The 12,454-nt window shown below is 43.0% G+C and overlaps 1 protein-coding gene across 1 annotated transcript; it reads left to right on the forward strand.

Annotated features, from left to right (window-relative positions):
• The first annotated feature begins 3,018 nt into the window (after positions 1–3,018).
• LOC130126383 (transcription factor Sp3-like) lies at positions 3,019–11,207 on the forward strand. The gene is made up of 8 exons (XM_056295869.1): positions 3,019–3,849; positions 4,503–4,733; positions 4,838–5,443; positions 5,889–6,092; positions 6,318–6,522; positions 6,912–7,101; positions 8,544–8,740; positions 10,699–11,207. The coding sequence occupies exons 1-8, from the start codon at positions 3,781–3,783 to the stop codon at positions 10,950–10,952; spliced, it is 1,956 nt and encodes a 651-aa protein (XP_056151844.1). The 5' UTR covers positions 3,019–3,780; the 3' UTR covers positions 10,953–11,207.
• The last annotated feature ends 1,247 nt before the right edge of the window (positions 11,208–12,454 follow it).

A 12,454-nucleotide genomic window follows, 5' to 3' on the forward strand; every position in this document is an offset into this window, starting at 1 on the left:
TGCTTAGACTGCTACACCACCGCGGACCCCACCCCCAGAACAATTACATCACTTCTGTCCTCATTCATAGGAGAGAACATGTGATTTCTAGTCCTCAGGCATGGGGTCCCTATGAAGGGTGGGGACAACAACCAGGTGCAGGATAAGTATGAGGGCAGTGTGACAGTGGTGAGGTGTGCGGTTGGAATGACAGATGGGTTCAAGGTGGAGGTGGGATTACATCAAGGATTGGCTCTGAGCCCTTTCTTGTTTGCACTGGTGATGGAGAGGTTAAGACGAGATCAGGCAGGAGTCTCTGTGGACTATGATGTTTGCGGATGACAGTGTGATCTGTAGAGAGAGTAGGGTGCAGGTTGAGGAGAGCCTGGAGAGGTGGAGGTATGCACTGGAGAGGAGGGATTAAAGTCAGTAGGAGCAAGACAGAATACACATGCGTGAACGAGAGGGAGGACAGTGGAATGGTGAGGATGCAAGGAGTAGAGGTGACGAAGACATGAGCTTAAATACTTGGGTTCAACGTAATGGAGAGTGTGGATGGGCGGTGAAGACGAGCGCAGGCAAGGTGGCGTGGGTGGAGAAGAGTGGTGGGAGTGATTTGTGATAGAAGGGTACCAGCAAGAGTGAAAGGTAAGGTTTAGTGAGACTAGTTATGTTGTATGGTTTGGAGACAGTGGCAATGACGAAGAGACAGGAGGAGGAGCTGGAGGTGGCAGTTGAAGATGCAAAGATTTTCATTGGGAGTGACGAGGGACAGGATAAGGAATGAGTATATTAGAGGGACAGCTCAGGTTGGACAGTTTGGAGACAAAGCAACAGAGGCAAGATTGAGATGGCTTGGACATGTGTGGAGGAGAGATGCTGGGTATATTGGGAGAAGGATGCTGAATATAGAGCTGCCAGGGAAAAGGAAAAGTGGATGGCCAAAGAGGGGGTTTATGGATGTGGTGAGGGAGAACATGAAGGTGGCTGGCATGACAGAGGAAGCTGTAGAAGACAGAAAGACATGGAAACTGACTATCTGCTGTGGCGACCCCTAAGGGGAACAGCTGAAAGTAGTAGTTCTTTCTCCCTCCGATATGAACTGCCCATACCAAAACCCCACCACCCCACTGTATCTGTGAGGCTGATTGGCCACTGATTGGCCATATTGGTTAAACAGGACACAATCAAAACCAATATTTCAACTTTTACGTTTGTGATACGATGTCACACATAGAATAAAAGAATTAAGCTCCATTTTCTATAAATGACAATTCAGTTGAATTTCTAAATGCATATCTAGTATGAATAAAGCCTATATATATAGAAACAAGCAAATATAGAAAGATAACTCCCAAAAATGTTGGTGGTTTGTGAAATTTGCCTGTTGATCCCCATTCATTCTACACTTACTTCACTCCAATCATCCCTCGTGGACATTTTTAGAGTACCTTTTGTTTACACTAAAGCTTCGCACATTCCCTATGTGCTTGTTCTGAAACCTTCTTATCGTAACTGTTAACAGATGCCAGACTACTGCTCAAGACCAAAAGAGCCGGTGAGTGTTACTAAGTGTGGGGAAAAAATAGATTTGAAGCAACAAATATATACCTAACGCCAGGGTTAAAATTACAATAAATTATATAGAAACAATAGTTCTGTCCCTATTCTTTTTTATTTCATATATAGCTTAAAATAGTACTGTATTGCTTAAGTTTACTAAGTCTGCCTTAAGTCTAGGCTATTACTCCTTGTGAATACAATACTTTCCCATTAGGATGAATGTTTGAATGATGAAATGATAAAATTCACATTACTATCAATAGTATCTCCTTTGAAAGAAAACATCAGTTTGTTTTTTGACACAAAGATCCAAATTTTCTGATCAGAAAATCAGATACATCTGTCCAAAATGTTCAACAGTAGGCTTTCATACAGTGGGGAATAAAGGGTGGGGGTTTCTTTTGATAATCCCTAAAACTCGGGTATTTTCTATTTACATGATAAATCTTTCAAATACATGCGTCTTAAAAAATACTTCCTGAATGCTGTTCTTTTTATCAATAACACATATGTTATTGACCAAGTTCTCTCCCCTTGAATAAGTTCAAACATTCCCAGCAAATCTCCAACACATAGTCGTCTAGGATTACTTCATTAATAAGATCATTAAGAGTTCCTTAGTAGGGGGACAATCTTCCAGGGAACTGCAAGTAATGGCAGAGGGTGCTATAGGAACGTTAATTGTTTCAATGAATTCTGTGTGTGATAATAAACCTTGAGCACAAAGTAATTGAGTGTTAGGATTCCATAATCAAACTATGCCTAATAGAAAATAATATCTTTTGTAAATGACATTTTCGTTATTCCAAATAAAATAACGGGGTGAAAAGTTATGTGGCAATCAAGCAAAAAAAGTGCCTGATTAAGAAAATCTTCCAATTTAAAAGGGATTTTATCAACAGAAAAGTTGAATTTTAGTATGAAACGAATACCACCTAAATATAATTCTGAAACATGGTCCATGTATTGTCTGTTTTTAATATGTTAAATGATTAATTTCACTTAAAAAAAATATTGAGCTCATTCACCTATGCTATCAGTTTTTTTTTTTTACATATCACTCGATGTCTTTAAATAAAGCTTTTTTTTCTCTCTTCAAACAAGATTTTAGAGTATCTGGACCAACTCTAATTTTCTGGAACACCGAAGACAGAAGCTTAAACAACACAAACCTTGAAATACTTGTGCTTTTTATAGTAAACCTCCATTTAAAGACAAATCTGTCTGTAACCACGTATTAAATCTGTAGTTTTTTTTCAAATATGGGCTTCAAGTCCAAACCATTCCTTTGATTTTGATCATCTAATACAATTCGGTGTATGTAACGTTAATGGTGTCTTTAGTTGATATTGCACATTTCTTTCCTGAGGATAAAGTGTATTTTTAGCGATATCTAAGTCTGAATCCTCAATGAAAACAGTAATTCAGTTTTAACTAGCAATCTGATTCTTTTATTTTCAGGAAAAACGAGCAGTATCAACATTTTTGGCTTAAGTACTTCTCCTAATGCCGAAAGTCCATCGACTCAACTAAAATCCACTAAGATTGAACTGCATTCCATCTTCGACTGGTCCAACAACAAACAGGAAACGCTCATTGTATAAAAACGACTGACATTTTGGTTGGCCATAGATTTCTGCCTCAACCTGACGACCAACCAATCACTTTAGAGAAGAACGGCGGGACTTCCTGTAATGTGATGCAAATTCTACGGTCAAGCTTGTTAGTCCCACCTTTTTGTGTTTCCCGCACCGTCAATCAAAATAGAAAAAAAAATCGACCCGAATTCACCGATCAACACTAGCCCGCCTTTGATAAAATAATCATGTTCGGAGTTTAGTTGATCAGATAATCTTCCGATTACTACCATTCACGCTATGACTGGTACGTAACATTTTACGCATCGAAGCGTAAAACTAATCGGTGAGTTTCTGTAACCTATTGCAAAGCTGCGTCTTTTAATCTTTCGCTTGGAGCCCGAGTGCTAGCAAGATATGGTTAGCCAACTAGCTAACTGGTTAGCCGCGGAGTCAACAAAGTAAACATTCGATCTGAGCCAAAATTGCCCCTGAATCTTCGCTGCAAAGTTAAGTTTCGCGGTCAACCCCTTTTGGACCGAAGAGTGGGGATGTTTTGCGAGCTTTTCTGGGGGGCAAGAGTCGAAGATTGCTGAGTTTCGCTCAGTTTCCCCCCTCTCTCTCCCTGCTAGCGCCAGAGCAGCCTTTGAGACAAGAAGAAATGGCGTCCGCGGACGTGGACAGCAGTCAAAGCGAGTTTCTGCAGCACGGCGGCGGAGCGGAAACACAGGTATCCGACATTTTAGCTCGTCTTTTCGCTTTCTCCCACCCATGATTGCAGGATGTTTTTTAAGATGATGAAGTTCACACGTTTTAAAACATTTGATGCGTGGGGTGAAAGCCGTATACTTCCTGTGTTCCCCTCAATAACGGCCACCCACTTTACCCCTTTAAAACCCGCCCATAGTGGGTAGGACGCTGAAGTCAGTCACTTGGGTCGGTTCGCTGAAAGATAGCCGGTGTACCTTGGGGTTGTGAGGATGCCTCCGACGCATAAACCTAGTTTGAGATAAGGTCGATCATGGAAACAGTTGCGTTTACTTACACAGTAATTCGCCCATCCCCCACACACCCCTTCGATAATTTCCATCCAGATGAGGGAGGGTGCTGCTTGGTGGTGTAGCTTGCTAATAATGTCTTGTTGAGGCATGGAGTATTTACCTTTAAAATCTGCTTGCACTTTCCTGTCTTGCCATATTTTACTCTTTATCATGCCAACAATGTATCTGAATCTAATGGGTGTTAAACTCATTCAAACAGACAGACGTACCTTTCCTTTTGATCACATCTCAAAGGGGGATGTCTTCACCGTTGATGAATTACCGTCTTGGGACTGAGGAGATATTATCGGTTCTCACTGATGCTACTTAATGTAATTCTCAGACAACAGACATGTCAGCCATTCAGCTTACGGGCCCAGATCGATGGGAGGTGTTGACTCCGGTCTCGACTGGGAAGGAAGATCATGGAGTCGTTCAGATTCCTAACTCGGGAATCGTTACGTCCAACGGGCAGTATGTGCTTCCAATTGGAAGTATTCCCAACCAGCCCATCTATGTTACAGCATCTGGGAATGAGGCCTCAGCCAATGGAGTGTCCGGCATTCAGTACCAGGTAGAAGAAGATATGTTTGTGCACATGGATTATACTTAAGAAATGTTTGATATGATGTTTGATGTTTTGATGTTTGATTTCAACTTTCACCCCCCTTCCTCAAGGTTATCCCCCAGATCCAAAATGCAGATGGGACACTTGCAGGTTTCTCAGCGCAGGGGTTGGATGATGGCACGGCTCAGATCCAGCTCATACCTGATGGCGGCCAGGGCAGCCTCGGAATCAGTGTTGCCACCACAACAACCACGGACCTTCTAACGCAGACAGGGCAAGTGCAGTCCATCCAAGGCGTCTCATTGGCTGGGGGTTCAGCGTACACTGGCACAGTACCGGTGGGGCTGCCTGGCAACATAACCTTTGTTCCCATAAACAGCGTGGATCTAGAGTCACTAGGGCTATCGGGTGCTCAGACTATAGCAACGGGCGTGACAGGGTTAACTGCTGATGGTCAGCTGATTATGGGTGGCCAAACGTTGGAGAGTCAGGGTCAGGAGGATGCTGCCAAACAGCCACTAGTGACAGTGAGCGATGCTAACACTAACCCAGAGCTCTATGTGCCAACTACCACCACTTCCTCGTCCACTTCCTCTCAACTTCCAGAGACCATCGATGGCACTGGTGTTCTCACCCAAGCGACAGCTGTGTCGGCTGGCATCTCTGATCCCTCCTCAGAAAACTACAACTCCCACAACCACCTGCAACAAATCCAGGTCAGAACACTTTGTGCGACACAGCTGTGGCACATGTGTTGTTGTGGTTGTCAGGCCTAAGTGTAATGATAGCTGCATTGCCTCATTTGCAGTAAAATATCTACCTCCTTAAAGCCCTTATAAAATGAACAAAACACAGGATCTTATGTAACGATCCTTTTTGCCACTAAACAAGTTTCAGCATGCACGTAGAATCTTAGAGGCTCTTTGTAGTTTCCATCTTAAACATGTGTTACAACTTAAGTTCTTTTTTCACACTGTAGTCGTGGTTAATGTCATGGTTTTGTCTTTTGTGGTCTTTGTATCGAGTGTTCTACCAATTAAAATTCCTCATATGTGAAAACTTACCTGGAGGCAAAAAAAAAAAAAAAAAAACAGAACTTGAAAATTGGCTTGGATACTGGAGTAGAAGGCTTTGGCGAGACACTTATTTCCTGTCCTGTAGGTGTCAACTTCGAATGCATCCACTATCTCCCACCCCATCCTGCACCTGTCTGGGGACAGCCAGGCCCAGGTGGCTCAGGGTCAGGACCTGGCGGCAGCAGCTGGTCAGACTCTCCAGAGCGTCCAGCTGGTCAACCCAGGAACTTTCCTCATCCAGGCGCAAACTGTCACTGCCACAGGACAGATCCAATGGCAGACCTTCCAGGTACCACCGGAGGAGATTTTATTATTCTTCATGCTTCATGTTTCTATCTCGTTCCATGATTTTGTCTGCCTCCTCTTAGTTTTACTTATTTAGTGTATATTTAGTTTTTTTTTTTTTAGTCACGTGCAGATCACAACTCAGTGTGTGTGTGAGACCATGTAGGTGCCATGCTCAGAATTCTGTGTGGGCCATTTGTGTTTATTTTCTTTGTCTCTTTATCTCAAGGTTCAGGGTGTTCAGTCTCTCCAGGGTCTCCAGCTGCCCCAGAGCCAAGGCCAGGCCCAGCAACTGACCCTGGCTCCAGTCCAGACCCTCCCTCTAGGGCAAGCTGGACAGGTTAGCTTGCCAAACCTCCAAACAGTCACTGTCAACTCCGTTACGCAGGCTGGAGGGCATTACACACAGGGAGAAGATGGAGGTAGTCCAGCTGGTATGGAAGACACACACACACACACACACACACACACACACACACACACACAACACACACAATTAATTCCTCAACCTCCCTTTGCATTTTGATTAAGCAAAAACCATGAAGCTACAATCAACCTTTTATTGTTTTTGTTACTTTAAGGAATATTGTCGTGAAATTAAAAGCCCAAATGGTCTTTTTTTTTGTAGTCAAATCAAATGTATATCAGGAGCCATGAAATCCACTGAAGTATATATTTCCAAAAAATACATGTCCATGGATCTAAGGACGATCCCACCCATCACTGCAAAGTTGACAGTTTGGAGTTGGTAGGTTCTCTTTGCTATTCAATAAATCAAAGTCTGCATCATCACACACTGTGTCCCATGTTCTCCCCAATTCAGACATTCAGATAAAGGAGGAGCCAGACTCTGAGGAGTGGCAGCTGAGTGGGGATTCCACCCTGAACCCCAGTGACCTGTCCAATCTACGGGTTCAGATGGGGGACGAGGACATGGACACACCCAGCGGGGAGGGCAAGAGGCTCCGCAGGGTAGCCTGCACCTGCCCCAACTGCAAAGAATCGGGAGGAAGGTGGGCCTCACAAATTTCACACACACATGCACACACTCTTTCACACCCAGGGTTTTGAGATGTCCTGGAATTTCATGGTCTAGTTTTCTAATCATGGAAAATGTGGGAAATTATAGAATTGATCAGATGTCCCTGGAAATATTATTTAGGTCATGGAAAATCGTAAACTCATGTCATGACATGGTATTTGTACTCGCTGAGATATTTGTAGCGTAATTTCTAGCTGAGAGCCCCACTTTTAGCCATATTGTTAGCCACTGAGATTGCACATTAGAGCTTGAAGTTTGGGCAGCCATGTTTATACTGTTGTGAAAAACCTGAAAAGCAGTTTTAAAAAAATGCAATTTTGAGGCCCTGGAAAAGCTATAGACAAATTACAATTTTTCAATGGTTTTGGAATAGTCATGGAAATCTGACTAAAGCAGCATCAAATGTGTTAAAGATCGATTGACCAATTTTTACAGAAGTAACTGGCTGGAAGGGTGGGGCTTACATCATGTGCCTCTGCAGACTAGCACATCAATTAGCTCTCTATGTTGTTGAAAGTATGCAGGGCAAGTGCAGTTCTAACAATCAGTGGCTTCAACTGGAAAAGTATAAAATATGGCTTGCAAAAGTTACTGAGAGTAGAGTGGCTCATACACAGTATTTGAAATATAGACATAACCATAGGATATAGATATAGGCATAGGAGTACTACAGCTGGTAGAGCGGGTCAGGCATGGTCGGCAGTATTTAAGGAGGAGAAGAACATTTCTGTTGTCTTCCACTGTGGCTGTTGGGAGTCTCGGTCATAATATTGCACACTGTGTGAGCTAGTTAATCGCTTGACCTATGTCAAGCCTTTTTCACCAAGCGACCTGCTTTACACGTGTGGTTCTGACCCATTTCTCGAGGTGATTCGTCTACAGGAGTCGCTGGACACAGGGCAACCCTTTTTGCACCAGTGCTCAACATGCGTCCAATGTGGGTCGAGAGCTTGGTGTAAAAGGGGTAAAGGCAAAATCCCCTGAAGATATCCTTAAAGTCCTGAACAATGATTTTCTAAAAAGAGTGGGAACCTTGGCTCGAAGAAATGTCACTTTCTCGACTGTGTTGAATAGAAAAGATGAAAAAATGCCATTTTCTCAGTACAAATAATAATACTCATTGTCAGGGTGTGTTCCTTAGAACCTTTGGCCAGACCCTTGTTGCACCCTGAAGATAGAAATAATGATTTTTTCCCCTTTATTCTGTTCAGCTTTATTGGCCATTTTTTGAGGGCTTATGTTCTGTTATTTCATATAACTACTACTTTCGGCTGCTCCCGTTTGGGGTTGCCACAGCTGATCTGTTATTTCATATAACCCTTCACATAATTAAGTTCGATGTAATTATGACGCTGCTTACAACTGAGGGGACTTATCTGAGATTGTATTGGTGTCACCATCTCCAAATCACAGAGGCTCCGGCATGGGTAAGAAGAAGCAGCATATCTGCCACATTCCAGGCTGTGGGAAGGTCTACGGGAAGACGTCCCACCTCCGAGCCCACCTGCGTTGGCACAGCGGGGAGAGACCCTTCGTGTGCAACTGGATGTTCTGCGGCAAGAGGTTCACCAGGAGCGATGAGCTCCAGAGACACAGGAGGACGCACACAGGTGAGATGGAAGCTCAAGTTGATGGAAGCTCAAGTTGGTTTTCAAAATTACCTCTTCAAAGTACTTTATTTTTTTTAAGTTCACAGTTTCAAAAATCTTAGTCTTTGTTTTAATGTTTTACTCTTGGCTTTGTTTTATTGTCTGCATGGCTCATTTTATATCATTCCTTTTTATTTGTTCTGCAATAATCTCTACTACTACTTTCAGCTGCTCCCGTTAGAGGTCGCCACGGCAGATCATCCGTTTCCATCTCTTCCTGTCCTCTGCATCTTCCTCTGTCACCCCAGCTACCTGCATGTCCTCCCTCACCACATCCATAAACCTCCTCTTTGGCTTTCCTCTTCCCTCGCAGCTCCATATTCAGCATCCTTCTCCCAATATACCCCGCATCTCTCGTCCACGCATGTCCAAACCATCTCAATCTTGCCTCTCTTGCTTTGTCTCCAAACTGTCCAACCTGAGCTGTCCCTCTAGTACACTCGTTCCTAATCCTGTCCTTCTTCATCGCTCTCATTTTTGTTCTGCAATAATACTGTGGCGGAATAAAATGGAGGTCTTTCAATGAATGTTTTAAGTGGGCGTCAACAGTCACATGGGACCCACAATCATGCCAGTAGTAAGACAATAAAGGGAAATGTAACGATATAATTTTTGTCTCCACCCTGACAAAACCAGTGTGTTGTCAAACACAAAATGGGAAGAACGGTCGGGGGAAAAGCCAAAAAGGTTTTTTTGTCAGTACTACACCTTACTGGCCTGGCCCTTGTAACAATCGTTTACTGTTCTCCAAACATTTAAAAAAAGTAAGAGGCCCTTGTTGCCATTGCAATGATGTTTTGTTCTATTCTGTTATAGTCATTATTATTCACATCAGGGTTCATATGGTCATGAAAAACCTTCAACAGTCAATGAATTTTAAAATACTATTTCCATGCCTGGAAAAGATATGTAAAATCAAAATTTTATTAAAAGTTTTAGAAAAGTCATGGAAATCTGACTAAAGCAGTATGGAGTCTTAAAAAAATTGATTGGGGTTTCGGAGTAGCGTAGTGATCTATTCCTTTGCTTACCAACACGGGGATCTCCAGTTCGAATCCCTGTGTTACCTCCGGCTTGGTCGGGCATCCCTACAGACACAATTGGCCGTGTCTTCGGGTGGAAAGCAGGAGTATGTGTCCTGGTCACTGCACTTGCGCCTCCTCTGGTCAGTCAGGGCGCCTGTTCAGGCGGGATGGGGAACTGGGGGGAATAGCGTGATCCTCCCATGTGCGACCTCCCCCTGGCGAAACTGCTCACTGTCAGGTGAAAAGAAGCAGCTGGTGACTCCACATGTATCGGAGGAGACATGGTAGTCTGCAGCCCTCCCTGGATCAGCAGAGGGGGTGGAGCAGCAGCCGGGGCAGCTCGAAAGAGTGGGGTAATTGGCCGGATAAAATTGGGGAGGGGAAAAAAGGGGGGGGGGGACAATTTTGATTAACCAATTAAAATAATAACAAGTGGAACCATTGTGGCTGAGCTTTGGAATTTCGTGCATGCATGTGAGCGTGCACGTGCAACAGTTTGTCTCAGTATGCTAACATTTTCCTCTGGCTAGCTTGCCTATCAGTTAGTTCCCTAGCTTGTCAACAGCATTACAGGCAAGTGTAGTTTCAATATAATGGCTGCAAATGGACAAGTACAAAATATAGCTTGCAAAAAGTGAATAGAGTGACTCATACTATAGTGTTTGAAATATAAACTGACTTTCGCGTCATATATATCGTCTTACAACGCCTTTTCAGGGCCAACTCTTAATTTTTTTTCTGTTCATCGAAATTAAGCTAAGAGTTATGGAAAAGCCATTGAAAATCATTGCAGAAGTTCATGAACTGTTTAGTGTATGTCCACACAAATGCTTAATGCCACATGAGTGCTCCCCCATCACTTTATCCTTTGTTTTTTGTTTTTCGTCCCAACAGGAGAGAAGAAGTTTGTGTGCACAGAGTGTTCAAAGAGGTTCATGCGTAGCGACCACTTGGCCAAGCACATAAAGACTCACCAGAATAAAAAAGGCGGAGTAGCCGCCTCCTCGTCTCCGCCGTCTAGCGACACTATCATCACCGCTGACGGAACCACACTCATCCTCCAGACAACCACCACCCACGACCTCGTAGCCAATCAGGAGATCCCCTTGCAGCTGGTCACTGTGGCACCCGGTGAGGTCATGGAATGAGAGGAGGAGGGGCTTATTATAAACTGGCCAATCACAGGGACCTCTTGGGCTTTTCTCTTACTTTTTTTTTTTTTTTACATATGAATATATACATAAATATATATAACAAATATATATTTTAAGTAAGAGTTATCATGACTTTATGTTTGTTTTGCAGTCTTTTTATAGGCGGGCAAAAAAAATTTACATGGAAATGTGGTTGCTATGTACACACGCGCAAACACAGGAAAACATGCATAGACACTCAAGCACGACATGAATACTCAACACAATGAAAATGCCTTATTTTGTATCATACTCTTGTATAAAATGCTGGAGGTGCATGTGTTTTTTAAGCTTTGTGGATGATAACTGTATTGAGAAAAATATGTTTGTCAAATGGTGATGAACATGATGGGTGTATTTGGAAGAAGGGGAAAAGGAACAAGTCTTGTCTTTAGAATGGGCAACTTTTATTCATGGTCTCTGGAGAGTTGTGCTCATGTGCTCTGAGCGGTTGTCTGAGAAAATTTAAAACTTTGTTTGAAGCAACATGGTATCAACAGTGGACTGGAGGATTTTTGCCTTGCCACCACAAAAATTGTGCAAATGTACAAACCTTGAATAGCAGCAATGCAAGGTCTGATTTGTCATTGTTTCCTTTACATTCACGAGGCTGCAGTTACCCCCCCTTAACACATAAACAGATGAATAAAAATGTCAGTTCACCACAATTAAAATTAATCCTGCCTTTATTGTCCAGACAAAAGAAATGCAAATTGTAGTTAAAAAGAATCAGATTAAAAGCCATTCTGACCATTCATACTGCAAAACCCACCGGAACGTTTTTTTTTTTTTTTGTATTGGATCCAGGAGTAACCCAGTGGCCCAGCTCTGCAGAATCATGTCTGTGTTATACCATGTTGCTCTATTTAGTCAATGTTGGTTTGTTGTTGGAGTAGGACGCCAGTGCTACTCTTAACTGATCTAAAGTTGATCTAAAGTTTTCCACCCTAATAATAATAATCATTACATTTATATAGCGCTTTTCTTGATACCCAAAGCGCTTCACATTGAAGGGGGTAATTCTCTTCAACCCTAAGTCCTTCCTAGGGTTGGGAAAAGATGCAAGCAGCTCTTGATAAAAGGGGCAACTACTTCCAGTACCTGGTGTGTCTGATAGAATGTCCCGGGTCGCCAGTCCTTACAGGCACACCGTCGGCTGTGCTATCCAACTTAAACCTATTCATTTTAATTTTTTTTTTCTTGTCCCTCCCTGCTAAAAACATTTAGCTGTTAATTCACATTGCATTTGAGTTTTTTCCGTGTCTCTCGCCAGTCTGGGTCCCTCACAAGTAAGCCTTGTGGTCGGTGGCAGTAGTAGGTTCAGTACATGTGGGAAGATTACCTCTGAAATCGCGTAGGGTTCTTGTCACTGTTAACTCCATGTGGTTGGGGGGGGGGGGGGGACAAAGATGCACCAATGTTAAAACACATGGAAGGACGCTGGGAAACGTATGCAA

Source organism: Lampris incognitus, chromosome 16, assembly GCF_029633865.1.
Source record: "Lampris incognitus isolate fLamInc1 chromosome 16, fLamInc1.hap2, whole genome shotgun sequence".
In the NCBI taxonomy this organism is placed as follows: Eukaryota; Metazoa; Chordata; class Actinopteri; order Lampriformes; family Lampridae; genus Lampris; species Lampris incognitus.

Bases quoted from the DNA above. Each gene is read 5' to 3' on its own strand.
- LOC130126383 (XM_056295869.1), top strand. From the start codon at position 3,781: ATGGCGTCCGCGGACGTGGACAGCAGTCAAAGCGAGTTTCTGCAGCAC. The intron at 6,093-6,317 runs GTACCACCGGAG...CTTTATCTCAAG, and splicing joins TCCAATGGCAGACCTTCCAG to GTTCAGGGTGTTCAGTCTCT. The intron at 8,741-10,698 runs GTGAGATGGAAG...TCGTCCCAACAG, and splicing joins ACACAGGAGGACGCACACAG to GAGAGAAGAAGTTTGTGTGC.